This window comes from Lepisosteus platostomus, chromosome 3, assembly GCF_059453375.1.
Source record: "Lepisosteus platostomus isolate fLepPlt1 chromosome 3, fLepPlt1.hap1, whole genome shotgun sequence".
Classification (NCBI taxonomy): Eukaryota; Metazoa; Chordata; class Actinopteri; order Semionotiformes; family Lepisosteidae; genus Lepisosteus; species Lepisosteus platostomus.
Genome location: NC_142613.1, coordinates 13588858 through 13602127, shown reverse-complemented (window position 1 = coordinate 13602127; position 13270 = coordinate 13588858). Strand labels below are relative to the sequence as shown.

The 13270-nt window shown below is 49.4% G+C and overlaps 1 protein-coding gene across 4 annotated transcripts; it reads left to right on the top strand.

The window, feature by feature from the left end:
- Window positions 1-525: 525 nt before the first annotated feature.
- On the top strand, window positions 526-7525 carry izumo1 (izumo sperm-egg fusion 1). Of its 4 annotated transcripts, none has more exons than XM_088624603.1 (9): window positions 526-804; window positions 2006-2080; window positions 2948-3034; window positions 3503-3523; window positions 3717-3806; window positions 5045-5157; window positions 5733-5889; window positions 6692-6869; window positions 7277-7525. In XM_088624603.1, the coding sequence occupies exons 1-9, from the start codon at window positions 585-587 to the stop codon at window positions 7326-7328; spliced, it is 993 nt and encodes a 330-aa protein (XP_088480729.1). In that variant the 5' UTR covers window positions 526-584; the 3' UTR covers window positions 7329-7525. The 4 variants fall into 4 exon arrangements, with proteins under 4 accessions (XP_088480729.1, XP_088480731.1, XP_088480728.1 ...); XM_088624602.1 differs by having other exon boundaries at window positions 537-804; window positions 7318-7525; XM_088624605.1 differs by lacking the exon at window positions 3717-3806 and having other exon boundaries at window positions 534-804; window positions 7318-7525.
- Window positions 7526-13270: the final 5745 nt, after the last annotated feature.

Here is a 13270-nt window from a genome sequence, read left to right as displayed (position 1 = left end):
TGGACTGCTGTCAGTGGGGTGAGATTAGCTATTGTAGTAGTTTGGAAAATACAAATGTATCCTCCCTTTACAAGGGTTTAGCACATAGAGTTAAAAGGAAAAAAATATGATAACATCCATAGCTTTGTTTTCTTGTTAGGAAGTAAAACCAACTTCAATTACTCATTTCCCAAAGATTACATCTAAGCAAGACATTTCATATTTTGCTCTGCTGATTCCTAGGCATTTTCTTAGTCAAGGTTGGTAGATCAGTAATGAACAAAAGCATCTCTTCATCTGGTGTTTCTCCTTGTCCGTGTCCCTGCTCCCTCCCTCTAACCTCTCTCCCTGCTCTGTCAGTGCTGCTGCTTGAAGGGAAAGGTCCCCATTTCATGCAGAGTGCACGCCGGCCTGAGCCAGCAAGCGCGGTGATCTCCTCATGCTCCACTGTCGTGATGCTGCTCTGCCCTTGACTCCTCCTGTGTGCAGGTGTGTTGCCGTAGCGATGATGTCACAATGGGGTCTGCATTGTGACATCACTGCTTGTCCTGTGACGGCCCTTTTAAAAGGTTTGAGTGTTTGTGTGTGCCTCGGGTCACTAGCACATGATGGCTTTGCCCATTTCACTTCTCCTCCTCTTCTTCTCGCTTGTTCTCCCCGACCTGCCCTATGTGGGCAGCTGTCTGCAGTGCGATCGGCTGGTCCAGTTTATTCACGATGATTTCCTGGAGATGCACGTCCAGAATCAGCCGTCCCTGAAGAAGGTGATAGACCAGGCATATGTCAACTACAGGCTCACTAGCCAACACTTCCAGGATGTCATAGGTAAACAGCCTTCTTCCCATCTTTTTTATCTACCGCACCTAGTCTTCATCCTCTCCCTGGTGGTCTGCCTTCCCTCCTGCTTCTGATGTGCTCCACCCCCTCTGCTTTTCTAACCTCCCTGTGTCTCAATCGGTGTCTCCCTGCCCCTGCTCTCTCCTCGTGCTTCCTGCTCTTTTACCATTGCGAGCCCCGCAGTCCATGTTGATGGAGAGAGGACGGGCAGGTGCCACTCTCTCTCTCTTGCTGGCGGCACTGCCAGCTGCCCAGCGCCTGACATGACAAGGATACCATGGCTGGCTCAAGCCCGGCCCTGACTGTGCGGTCACTTCTGGGCAGCAGTGGCGGCTGAACAGACAGGAACCAGCCGTGTTTATGCTGCATGGCCCAGTCTGTACTCTGAATGGAGATCTTTACCATGTGCTGGGCCCCTCTAGAGCTCCCTGCTCTGTGCTCTGAGCTACTCTGGAGCTCCCTGCTCTGTGCGCTGAGCTACTCTGGAGCTCCCTGCTCTGTGTTCTGAGCCCTCTGGAGCCCCCTGCTCCCTGCGCTGTGCCCCTCTGGAGCTCCCTGCTCTTGTGCGCTGGGCCCCTCTAGAGCTCCCTGCTCTGTCCGCTGGGCCCCTTTTGGAGCTCCCTGCTCTGTCCGCTGGGCCCCTTTTGGAGCTCCCTGCTCTGTGCTCTGAGCCCCTTTTGGAGCTCCCTGCTCTGTGCACTGAGCTACTCTGGAGCTCCCTGCTCTGTGCACTGAGCTACTCTGGAGCTCCCTGCTCTGTGCACTGAGCTACTCTGGAGCTCCCTGCTCTGTGCACTGAGCTACTCTGGAGCTCCCTGCTCTGTGCACTGAGCTACTCTGGAGCTCCCTGCTCTGTGCAAAGAGCTACTCTGGAGCTCCCTGCTCTGTGCAAAGAGCTACTCTGGAGCTCCCTGCTCTGTGCACTGAGCTACTCTGGAGCTCCCTGCTCTGTGCACTGAGCTACTCTGGAGCTTCCTGCTCTGTGCACTGAGCCACTCTGCAGCCCCATGCTGTATAAGTTTTCATTGCATATAAGTGCACACCATACCTGAGTCTGGCCTGCTGGGAGTTCTGAGTCATTTGGTCCGTACTCCCATTTCCTGGCTTTTGGAAATTCCTTGTAAGTAGTTTCTTTGTGGTATAAAAACTAAGAGCCCTTCCCTTTCACCTCTCTGTGACCCCTCTCCAGATGCCAGCACGCTGTACCGCGCACGTACTGAGTACCAGAGCGAATTCCACAAGTTCCTCAACACCCCACACCAAGGTAACGATGAGCAAAAATATGCCTCTGTTCCACAAAACCTTAGAATATGAAAGGTTGTTTTGTTCTTCAGTACATGATACCTACTATGTGATGGAAAATAATATACTCTTCTTAAATATGTGAATAGCAGACACAGAAATACATCTGCTGCATCCCATTATTAAAACAGGTTTATTTTCATTTGCCAATTATCACTGCTAATCCATAACAAATTAAATATGAGATGCTTGTAAGATGTTACTGTTTGTGTTGGCTAGAAGAAAACAATACCTGAATTACACAAGACATTTATTAGAAGATGATTTCTCAATTACATAGTTTAAAAGTCACATGGGATGTGTCTCACATGGGATTTGAACCAGGAAGTCAGGAACTTTACCCCGATGAGGTATATGAGGTAACAACTAGGGTAAACAAACATGGGTAAACTCTTTTTTTACATTGTTAATCCAGCAGAAATTGTTTGGGTTAACATGCCATTAATGACATTAGATTATTTATTTAACTTTTAATTTTTGTGTTCTGAAAGCAGTGGGCCAGTTCCCCAGTGCCCACCAATGACCAGCCCTGTGTGTGTGTCAAAATACAAACTTTAACACCTTCATTGAACCAGTTGTGTGGATAACAGAAGTGTAAGCAGCTGTTTTGCATGTCTTTATCAGGTGCTGATTGAAAGGTGCCTCTAAACCCAATGAATAGGGATGCCAGCCTCTTTGCTAGATTACTGTTACAAGGAGAAGGATCTCAGAGTAGTGTGAGGCATGCTGATGATGTCATTGCTGCAGACCGAGCCTGGGCTATAGTGCCAACTCGGGTTCAGTTCACAGGCGAGCCAGCCTGAAGCTCTGTCTCCCTGTCTCTCTCCAGAGAAGGACCTTGTGTTTGAGCTGATCCAGGTGGTTGAGAAGGGAAGGGGAATTCTGGAGAAGCACCTGAAGGGGTTCATAGAGACAGGTACAAGCACGCCCACCTGCTAGCTGCCCCTGTGTGCCAACGCATCAGATGAGGACAGCGGTCTCCAACCCTGGTTTCAGAGAGCCCCAGTCCAGCAGGGATTGTAGAGCTCTACTACATCATCAATCTCTAAAGATCTGGAACAATTCTGAATCGGTGTCAATTAAGCAGGTGACTTGATCATTTTGGACTAAAATTAAATGAACAGATCACGTGCTCCATTTATCAGTAACGTCTGGGTGTTGTCAAGCTTTAGAAACAGCTGATCTGCAAGACTAACTGGACCAGGGCTGGAGACACCTGGATTTGACAACTGTGATTTACCACGGTAAATGTTTCTAAGCACATGGAATAGAGAGATGTGGCACCACCAGGACTGGTCTTTCACAGCTCTGAAGGGAAAGGATTGTTTTGTCTTTTGCATTGATCTTATTTGTATTTTGTTTTTTTGTTTTTTGTCCTTTTTAGGACTTTGTCCAAACACGTGTGGTGAGTTCCTTTCCTTGCTCGTCCATGTCCTCCTCTTCCTCCTCCTTGTCCTCTCCTCACCTCCCCTCGACTTTCTCCATCCTCCCACACCTAGCAACCTTACTGATCACAGATCGCTGTGATCCCTCTCTTTACCTGTCCACCCCTCTCCCACTCCCCTTTCTGTCCCGTTGTCTCTCTCCCCCTGTCTCAGGGCTGATGTATCAGAGAGTCATGAACTGTTCCTCCTGTCACCCGGCGGTACGTACCTGTGTGTCTCCCACTGCTGCGGAGAGCTGTGGAGGTGAGATACTGTCCCCTACTGATACTCTCTGTCTCCCCCGATTCCTGCTAGTCTCTTCCTGTCTCCCCTCATACAGTATCTGTTGAACTGAAAACTCTTCAAGGGGTCTCTCGTGGTCTCTGGGTCCCACAAGCCGTACAGCTTTCTTCACACTTAGTGTAAGACAGGGATCTTCATCTCTGGTCAATGAGAGCCTTGATCCAGCAGGCGTTATAAGTCCCCATTCAGTCAACATTTTCTTAAGACTTCAAAGAATTCCATCATGATCAATTAACCAGGTGACTTGATAAATTAAAGTAATTAAAAGACCATTTGGGACCTAAATTTGAGTGCCCTTTAGCTCTAGAAGAACAGTGTTCTCTTAATCGAAAAGACTGTTTGTTAATTCATTATTAGCTTGTAGGTGTTGCCAGTCAGAAGGAACAGCAACCTACAGTATAAGAGCAACTAGACTGGGGTTCTGTAAGGGATTAGGTTGGTGTTGCATGGGAGTGGGAGTGGCATGGGCAGGGAGTTGACAGGATGGGAGTGGGTGGACAGTGTGGGGGCGGGGCCAGATTGGGGCGTGTCTCGAGAGATGTGTGGACACGCCAGTAACTGCCAATACTCCCAACAGTGGATGAACCAAGAACGTGGGTCATCCTGTGTGACAGTCTGTCTAGTTTCTCTTTATCTTATCCCTCTCTGCCTCTCTGCTCCCCTAGTCCTTTTTGCTCAGAGGATCTCCAGTGCTGACCTGCACGCGGCACTACTGTGTGTTAACAGTCTGTGTGTTATTAGCAGTTCTGTTTCAACAGTTGCCTGATGCCATGCATTTGGTGGCAATGTTACCATCTTGTCAGTCAGTACAGTTATTTCTGTGTGAGCTGACACAGCTGCTTCTGCACATGGGCTTCCTGCTCATTCAGCTGTTTGATTTGTTGAAGGATGTTATTGAGGCTATTTTAGCCTTTTTGCAAACAACTTTTTGAGGCAAAATGTAGGCTGATTGTTATCGACCAAGCTGAATTGAGGAACTCATGTTTACTCCCGGCAGGGTGCAGCTGAAATAGGCCTAACACGTGCTGAAGAATAGATTTCCCGTGTTTGTTCAGAACTCGGGTGTTCCATTTTAGGGGATTACATTTTGGAATGTTCTGTATGTAAAATGTACATATCTTGTTATTCTTGTGTTGCATTGAAATTTGGATAAAAGGGGGTTAGACGTCACCCCTCTCTCTCTCTCTCTCTGACTGCAGTGTACAGAATCCAGGTGCCCGAGGGAGGCCAGGCTGTGCTAAACTGCTTCCTGCCTTGGCACAGCCTCACCACGGGCAAGGCTGAGTACCAGTACTCCTGGGCACCCAACCTGGTGAGAGACGGGCACTGGTACACCTGCACTGGAGACACATGGCTCAATATATTCACAATTCAGATACAAACAATGTGTATGCGGAAGTACACAACGTTAATCATACAAACAAACATCCACACAGTCCACACACTTGTAGGGTTTATGCATGCACATTTGCACAAGGGTGGCACGGCAGTGTTGCATTTAGCACAGCTGTCTCACAGCTCTTTGGTCTGGGGTTCGAGTCTAGACTGGAGGGCTCTCTGTGTGGAGCTTGCATGTTTGCCTCCCACGTTCCAAAGGCTACTCACTGTTCTCATTGGTGTCTCTATTGCCCCTCTCAAGCCAGAACTGTCCCCCCCTTCCCACCCCTTGTGACCTTCAGGGGCTGGGGTGGCACAGGGATGATGTGTGTGTCCATCCTGCAACAGACTGACACCCTGCTCAGTTGTACACCTGCCTTTTTTTGCCCTTGTGTGTTGCCATAACCCTTACCAGCAATGTGCAGCTTCCTGTTTGTTTGCACAAACCTAGCAGGCACTGTTGATCGCTGATCCTGAACCTACTGCCTGTGCCAACCTCTCTCCCCTCAGACTGCTTCCAGCGAAGGGGATTTTGAGGTGGTGATTGCGACCCCAGATGCCCGGGTTGTGCTGAACCAGGTGCGGATGGAGGAGGGGGGAGTGTACCGCTGCCTCCTGCTGTCCACCAACGGCACTATCCTCACTCGCATCCTGTTCCTGCTGCGTGGTGAGTCCCAGGGCCAGGGAGGCAGAGCAGCTGCAGTGATAAGACTAGAAACATGATCTGTCACAGTCCTGACAGCTTGATGTCTTTCACACTTTCAGTCAAGTACAAACTCGGTCCACATCCAAACTGGAACAGACTCAAACTCACAGATGGGGTTTGGCTTGGCGTGGTGCAAGATGCTTAGCCAGACACAGTTGCTCATGCAGGAGGCTGAACCTTTATATACTGGCACTGTACGGGTGGGGAGGTGCTCTTTTTCATTTGGGTGGGTTCTTTTTGGGGGGTAGCTCTTCAACACATTTACACTTGTGACTTTCCTCCAATTCTCCCTCACTATCCAGCTCTGTTTCCCTGTTCACTTTCTCTCCCTGTTCTCTCTCTCTTATCATTCTCCTCTCTCCCTCTCCCTCACCCCCTCTCTCTCACCTCCTGTCTGTCCATCTCTCTCTACCTGTTCATTCTCTCTGACTTCTCCTTCTCTCTCTCCTCCTCTCCCTCACTTCCTGTCTGTCCATGTCTCTCTCTCTCTGACCTCTCCTCCTCTCTCTCTGACCTCTCCTCCTCTCTCTCCTGTGTTTCCCTGCTCCCTCTCTCTGTCCTCTCTCCCTGCTCTGTCAGTACTGCTGCTTGTAGTTAGTTGCAGCTGTACAGTTCACACAGAAGTTAAAATGGAATATTAGAAGAGCTGATACCAATACTGAACACAACAACAGACGTCTTAACAAGAGTAATAACACTAATAACAACTATGGTGTCTGTCTCTCTCTCTCTCTCTCTCTCTATCCCTCTATCGCTCTCTCAGTCACCTCCCTGCCGCCCACTTCTCCCCAGCCGGTACGGACTCTCCCCTCCTTGCCCCCCGATAACAGCACCTCCCCCCCCACTCCCGTGACCTACAGTGCCCCCGTGGTCAGGGGCTGGGTGGCTGCGGTGACAGCTGGGAGTGCGGCGGCGTGCGTGGGCGTCCTCGCGGCCTTTGGGTGAGTGACATAACAGTGCCACAGGAAGTGACATCACGGCCACGTGCTATACTACCAAAAACCAACACGGACACCTGGCGACAGTGGCAAGCGCTTCCTTTTCCGGCAGTTCAGTGGCAGCAATATTCCTGCTTTATTAGTATTACAATATGAATGAGTTATTAATAGCTCGTTATTAAGGGAGCTCGAAGGAAAGCCAGTTAGACCTCACTGCCTCTCTTTTCCTTTCTCTCTCTCCCTTACGTTTCCAGCACTTTCTCTCTCTCTCTCTCTCTCTCTCTGCTTCCTGTTTCGGGGTGCTATCAGTGTGGGGGTCCCCGAGCTCGGTGATAAAGGCTTGCTGCCTGTAGCGGATTGAGGGTTTAGTACGGAAGCCGTGTGGCTGGGAAATCTGGGGCGGGCTGTAGCAAAGGGGCAGTGCTGAAGGCTGGGGGTCTCGCTCCGTCAGGGTCTGTGTGAAGAGACAGAGGGGGGCTCAGCGGGAGGAGGAAGACAAGAACATGACTGAGATGGTGGAGCTTCTGGAGTGAAGAGAGACCTTCTCTGCGGGGGGGGGAGAAGAAGACGGCACCTCCGCACACAGCGGCCATGGTTTGTACTGAGAATTGTACACAATAAAACATCGCCTCCTGGTTGTCAAGGGCGAATTCAGTTGGTCTCGGAGTCTGTCACGAGATTTGTTTTTAAGGCAGACTTTTGGGTGTAGAACTTGAGAGAACATCCAAGGTAGAGGCCTGTCAAGCCCGTTTGGTGGGTAATAACTACAGTAGGTGCAAGAAGGTTATTGTTGCTGGTTCGCTTGCACAGGAGGCAGAGAGAGAGGACAGAGAAAGCGTTCCTCTCTGAGAGACAAAGCAAAGATCAGGACTCCTACCACCCCAAGGCCCTGCTCTGCCAAGAGCTGAGCCCTTGAAGCGCTGCCCTGAAGCACGCCGACTCCTGCATCCACTGCTCAATCCACACAGCTCACAGGCAAGCAAGTCACAGCACCAGCCAGACAACACTACCTCACCCACTGGGACAAACACAACACGCGCTGAAATGTTACCAGCTCTAAAAAGACAAAAGACAGTGGTGGAGTATCTGACTAGGATGAGAGAAAGCAAGGAGAAACAGACCCTGAAGGAGTACAGGGACAGTGACCACAGCCTGCCTATACTGTATAAACTGGACACAGGCAGACCTGGATACCCAGAGAGGACAGGCTCAGTGACCACAGCCTGGCCATAGAAACTGGACACAGGCAGACCTGGAGAGCCAGAGAAGACAGGCTCAGTGACCACAGCCTGGCCATAGAAACTGGACACAGGCAGACCTGGACACCCAGAGAGGACAGGCTCAGTGACCACAGCCTGGCCATAGAAACTGGACACAGGCAGACCTGGATACTCAGAGAGGACAGGCTCAGTGACCACAGCCTGGCCATAGAAACTGGACACAGGCAGACCTGGATACCCAGAGAGGACAGGCTCAGTGACCACAGCCTGGCCATAGAAACTGGACACAGGCAGACCTGGCTGCCCAGAGAAGAGAGAAGCAGTGACCTGTAGAAAATAGCTGTGAAATGGAGGAGCACACATCAAAAGAAAAACTTTGTTGACCATTCCACAAATTCAGGCAAATTTCCAACGAGCTCAAAGAATCATCAAGCTCCCTCATCACCACCCCCTCACCTCAAACAAAATTCCCCGCAATCACCTCTAAGTCCCGAAAAGCTGTGAATCAGCACTTCCAGGCCCTTCACAGAAACGGATTCATGTGCTGGAAAGCTTTCAGTTCAAAATCAAGACTGCAGTGAATTAAAATGAAAGCACAAGACCACATCAGCATCTCCAAAAGTGTTATTCGTATCGCTGCAGCCAGTGGTGAGCTCTGGCCACGCATTCCTCTGCCCTGGGTGTGATGTGGTCAGACCAGAGAGAGAGACTTTGACCTTAAGCCAGTTTTAGGGAAAAGAGTTGTTGCCGAGCAGGGAACTGAGAGAGAGAGAGAGACAGGATTTCCACAGCAGGCCCGGCGGGCGAGAGGCGGCCCAGCGTGAGCGTGCCATGACATCACCGTGGTCACGTGACCCACCCATGTCAAGGAAAAAGGATGTGAGAGACAGGCAGGGGAGGCAGAGGAAAGGAGGAAGAGAGACAAGCTTGCTGAGCATATTGTTGAGCCTACAGTATCTCTAGGGGTTCCAGCTCTGAAATGATGTGCCGCATCAGGTAGTATATAAACATCAGCACAACCAGCAGCCATATCACCCTGCAACTCCCAGCTGGCAGCCCCACTGAACCCACTCAGCAGGTGTGAGCCTGGTCAGTACCTGGATGGGAGACCTCCTGGGAAAAACTAAGGTTGCTGCTGGAAGAGGTGTTAGTGGGGCCAACAGGTGGCGCTCACCCTACGATCCATGTGGGTCCTAATGCCCCAGTATAGTGACGGGGACACTATACTGTAAACAGGCGCCATCCTTCAGGTGAGACGTAAAACCAAGGTCCTGACTCTCTGTGGTCATTAAAAATCCCAGGGTGTTTCTCGAAAAGAGTAGGGGTGTAACTCGGGCATCCTGGCCAAATTTCCCATTGGCCCTTACCACTCATGGCCTCCTAATAATCCCCCTCTATGAATTGGCTTCATTACTCTGCTCTCCTCCACACTGAGAGCCGATGTGTGGTGAGCGTTCTGGCGCACTATGGCTGCTGTCGCATCATCCAGGTGGGGCTGCACACTGGTGGTGGTGGTGGAGGAGAGTCCCCATTATCTGTAAAGCGCTTTGAGTGGAGTGTCCAGAAAAGCGCTAGATAAGTGTAAGCAATTTATTAAATATTATTATTATTATCGGAAAGGCACAGCTGGTGAGTCTGGTGTCTTTCTGGCAGCGCAAAAGCCCTGATCTCATGGTGTGTAAAAACCCATGGAGAAGTCAGACTAGGCCGACGGGTACGCAGACTGGCACGGCAGCACACCCAGGGAAGGACAGACGTTGCGGAGGTGGCGGGGTAGCAGGAGAAGGAGATTCTGGGAAGGCGATGGGGTCAATCCCTCTTGGGTTTTCCGGGGATTACGGAGCTGGCAGTGGATTAACTCCTGGCATGACGCTAATCCACACTAATCCCACCCTGATCTCGGCAGAGAGAGTCTTGCCACCAGGATGGCAGATAGGAACGGCGAGAGTGAGGGGGCGAGGAGAAGACCGGGCGTGTGAGGGCAGTAGAGAAAGGGCCAACGTGTCTGGGAGGGAGAAAACTAAGAGTGAGAGGGGAGGAGTGAACAATTTTTTGGGGGGGGAGTGAGAGAGGCAGAGGATTTTGGAAGATGGAGAAGAGAGACCCTGACAAAGTACAGGCCCAGTGACCACAGCCTGGCCATAGAAACTGGACACAGGCAGACCTGGATACCCAGAGAGGACAGGCTCAGTGACCACAGCCTGGCCATAGAAACTGGACACAGGCAGACCTGGATACCCAGAGAGGACAGGCTAAGTGACCACAGCCTGGCCATAGAAACTGGACACAGGCAGACCTGGCTGCCCAGAGAGGACAGGCTGTGCTCCCACTGGCGGCGGGGAGAAATAGAGACAGAGGTGCACTTTCTTCTGTACTGTGACAGATACTCTGGGATTAGAGAAACATTCTTCCCTAAACTCAGAAATCTAGTCCCAGAGTTCCCACACCTGCCAGAATCACAATGGGTCCCAATCCTACTGGGAGAGGGAGGAGGGAACTCAGTTGAACTGGTAGCCCGGTATGTGATCTCCTGTCACAGCCTGAGGAACAGTGAGTCTGTCTCCCAATAATGCTCAATATGCTTACAGTATATGTAAATAGTTTATGACATGTCTCTATTGTAAATGTCTGTAATATGCCTGTAGATTTTATTTTACTTTTATTTTATGTTTTGTTCCATGTTAATTTTATTATTTTTATTTGCTTTGGCAACACTGATTGTACCCATCGGTCATGCTAATAAAGCACCTTGAATTGAATTGAATTGTTTGGGGAAAAAGCGTGCAGGAAGACCGGGAGAGGAGAGGGTGAGAGTTTAAGTGAGTGAGGCAGAAGAGCATATACAAAAGACAGGAGGAGAAGACTGTTTAAGAGACTCAGCAACTCGGAAGAGTTTGGGAGAAATGAAGAAAGAGAATAAGAAAGCAAAAGTAGGACACAGAAGGGAAAACACGGAGCAGGGGAGTGACAAAGACAGAAAGCAGGGGAAAACAAGAGAGGAACATACTATTTTGTCCGAAACTGTGATCATTGAAGGAGTATTTCACATAGGCCTTTTTTCCCACGTTGAGGACTGACTACTGAGAAGAGACGCAGGCATACCCCGTGCGTGCGTTCTACAAACACCGCACACAGGAACTGAAACACCCAGGATGCACCAGCCTCTTGCCTTGTTTCAGTATGTCATGTGACCGCGCTGGCCTCAGCCGTTGCCGCGACAATGGAACTGATGAGCAGAACGCCTCCACTACCTGTGTCACAGGAAGTCAGCCAGCCTCTTCCTGTATCAGTGCGCGAGATGCACAGCCCCAGGCAGAGGAAGAGAAAGTGGGGGTGGGGAGCAGAGAATGGTGGAAAACAGTGAAAGGGAGTAAGAGAGGGAGGCATTTCACTTCTTCCAAGCTTTATTAACAAAAAGTGGCAAGTCTGACATTCCTACCACACTCTTAACAGCACTTAACGTATCGCAGAAGCTTCAGAGCTTTAAAACTACTGTTGAGTGATAAAAAAAGTTCAGATATAATACAAAAAAACACTGTACCAATAGATATTTAAATGAAGTCTGTTAAATGCTAAAAAATCTAATATTAAGCAAAATCTATAAATTCTCTGATAATAGAACCAGAGAGATAAAAACAGTTTTGTGCTCTGAAAGTCCCACACTGCTTGATCGAAAGCCCAGATCAGGCTAAAGATATTCACGTTCTGCAAGGCAGTTAAAGTTGAAGTCCAGGCAGCTCTATGGACAGAAAGAGACCAAATTCCTAGGCCAGACTTTCCCAGTCCTAATGATCATCAACAGGAGAGCAGCCAGCAGACAGGTGCCTCATAGCTCTCTCAAAGTGCGTTGATATCCTGTCTCAAGCAATTTGGAATCGCCTGTGTTTTTCACATCTGGAGTCGCCGCTATAAATCCCAAGACCGTACACGGGGAAAATGAGGAAGTGTAAACAGACTCTTCCCACGTGCCCACCTTTCAGCCAATCATCTTTTAACGCGTCACAGGAAGCACAGCCCCATACAGGAGGATCAAAGCTGATTGGTGGAAAGGTGGGTTCCTCGCTGATAACACTGAGAGCCCTAAGGCATGACTTGGAGAACCTGGGTCACGATCAGCTAGTGACAGGACCCAGGTTCGAACCTGCTTTACTGGTTGAGTAACTCAGGAGGCCCCATTCTGCCCTGGTTGAGGCTGGGGGAGAGGAGGGAGATGAGGAAGCTATCATATCGTGCCGCAGTGAGCGCATACTGGATTCTGAATGAGATTAAGAAAAGGCCAGAAGAAAGGAGGGAGGTAGTGGACTAAGAGGAAGAGAGAGAAGGGCGAGACAGAGACGAAAACTGTTCAGACCGGATGGACTGTTGAATTGTGTAATACCTTTTGCGGCAGTGATGTTATTAGCTAGGCTGATAAAATACCTTTGAATTGAAGTGAGATAGAGGGATGGAGGGAGAGATGAAAGGGAGCACAAAGACACAGGGTTGAGAGAGCAGGGAGATGTGGGTGACAGAATGACGTCTGGCAATGGAGTACAAAATCGATCCCTATAAATATTTGTTTTGTGATAAATACCTTTTTTATATATTTCTGTTGATGATTGACTTTATTTTCCTTGCAACCACATTTCAGATGCAGCTGAAACCTTTTTAAATCTCTCTTAGCTTTTCCTTTTAAGCTGCAAACACGAATTGCTTGATTGCCACGATTAGAAATGATTGCTAACTGTGAACCCACAACGCTACAGTGATTGATCTGTCCTGCTCATAAAGGAGTGTTTGGGGGACCGAGCCGGGGAGGAGAAGAGAATGAGAGAGTGGGTGGAGGAAGAGTGTGAGTGAGAAAGCTGGAGGAGGGCAGAAAGCTCCCGTCTCACCCACGGGTGATCTCAGGCTGCAGAAAGGAGACAGCATGGTAGATACAAAGGGACACAGCTCTGGTTTTGAGTCAGCCCGAGTGCAAAACAGAGGTCTGAAGGTGAGTCACAGCACATTTCCGTTGTAACGTTTGCTGTGGTACACGATTAATATGTCATAAATCACAGTACACTGTAGCAAAGTGCAGTGAAACTAAGTAAAGAGAAGCAATGTGCTGTAAAATCATGATTTAAACAAAGTAACGAATACCAATGTGTAGTTAAACCATTGTTTTCAACAGTAAACTATAGCAATGTGCCGTAAAACTAG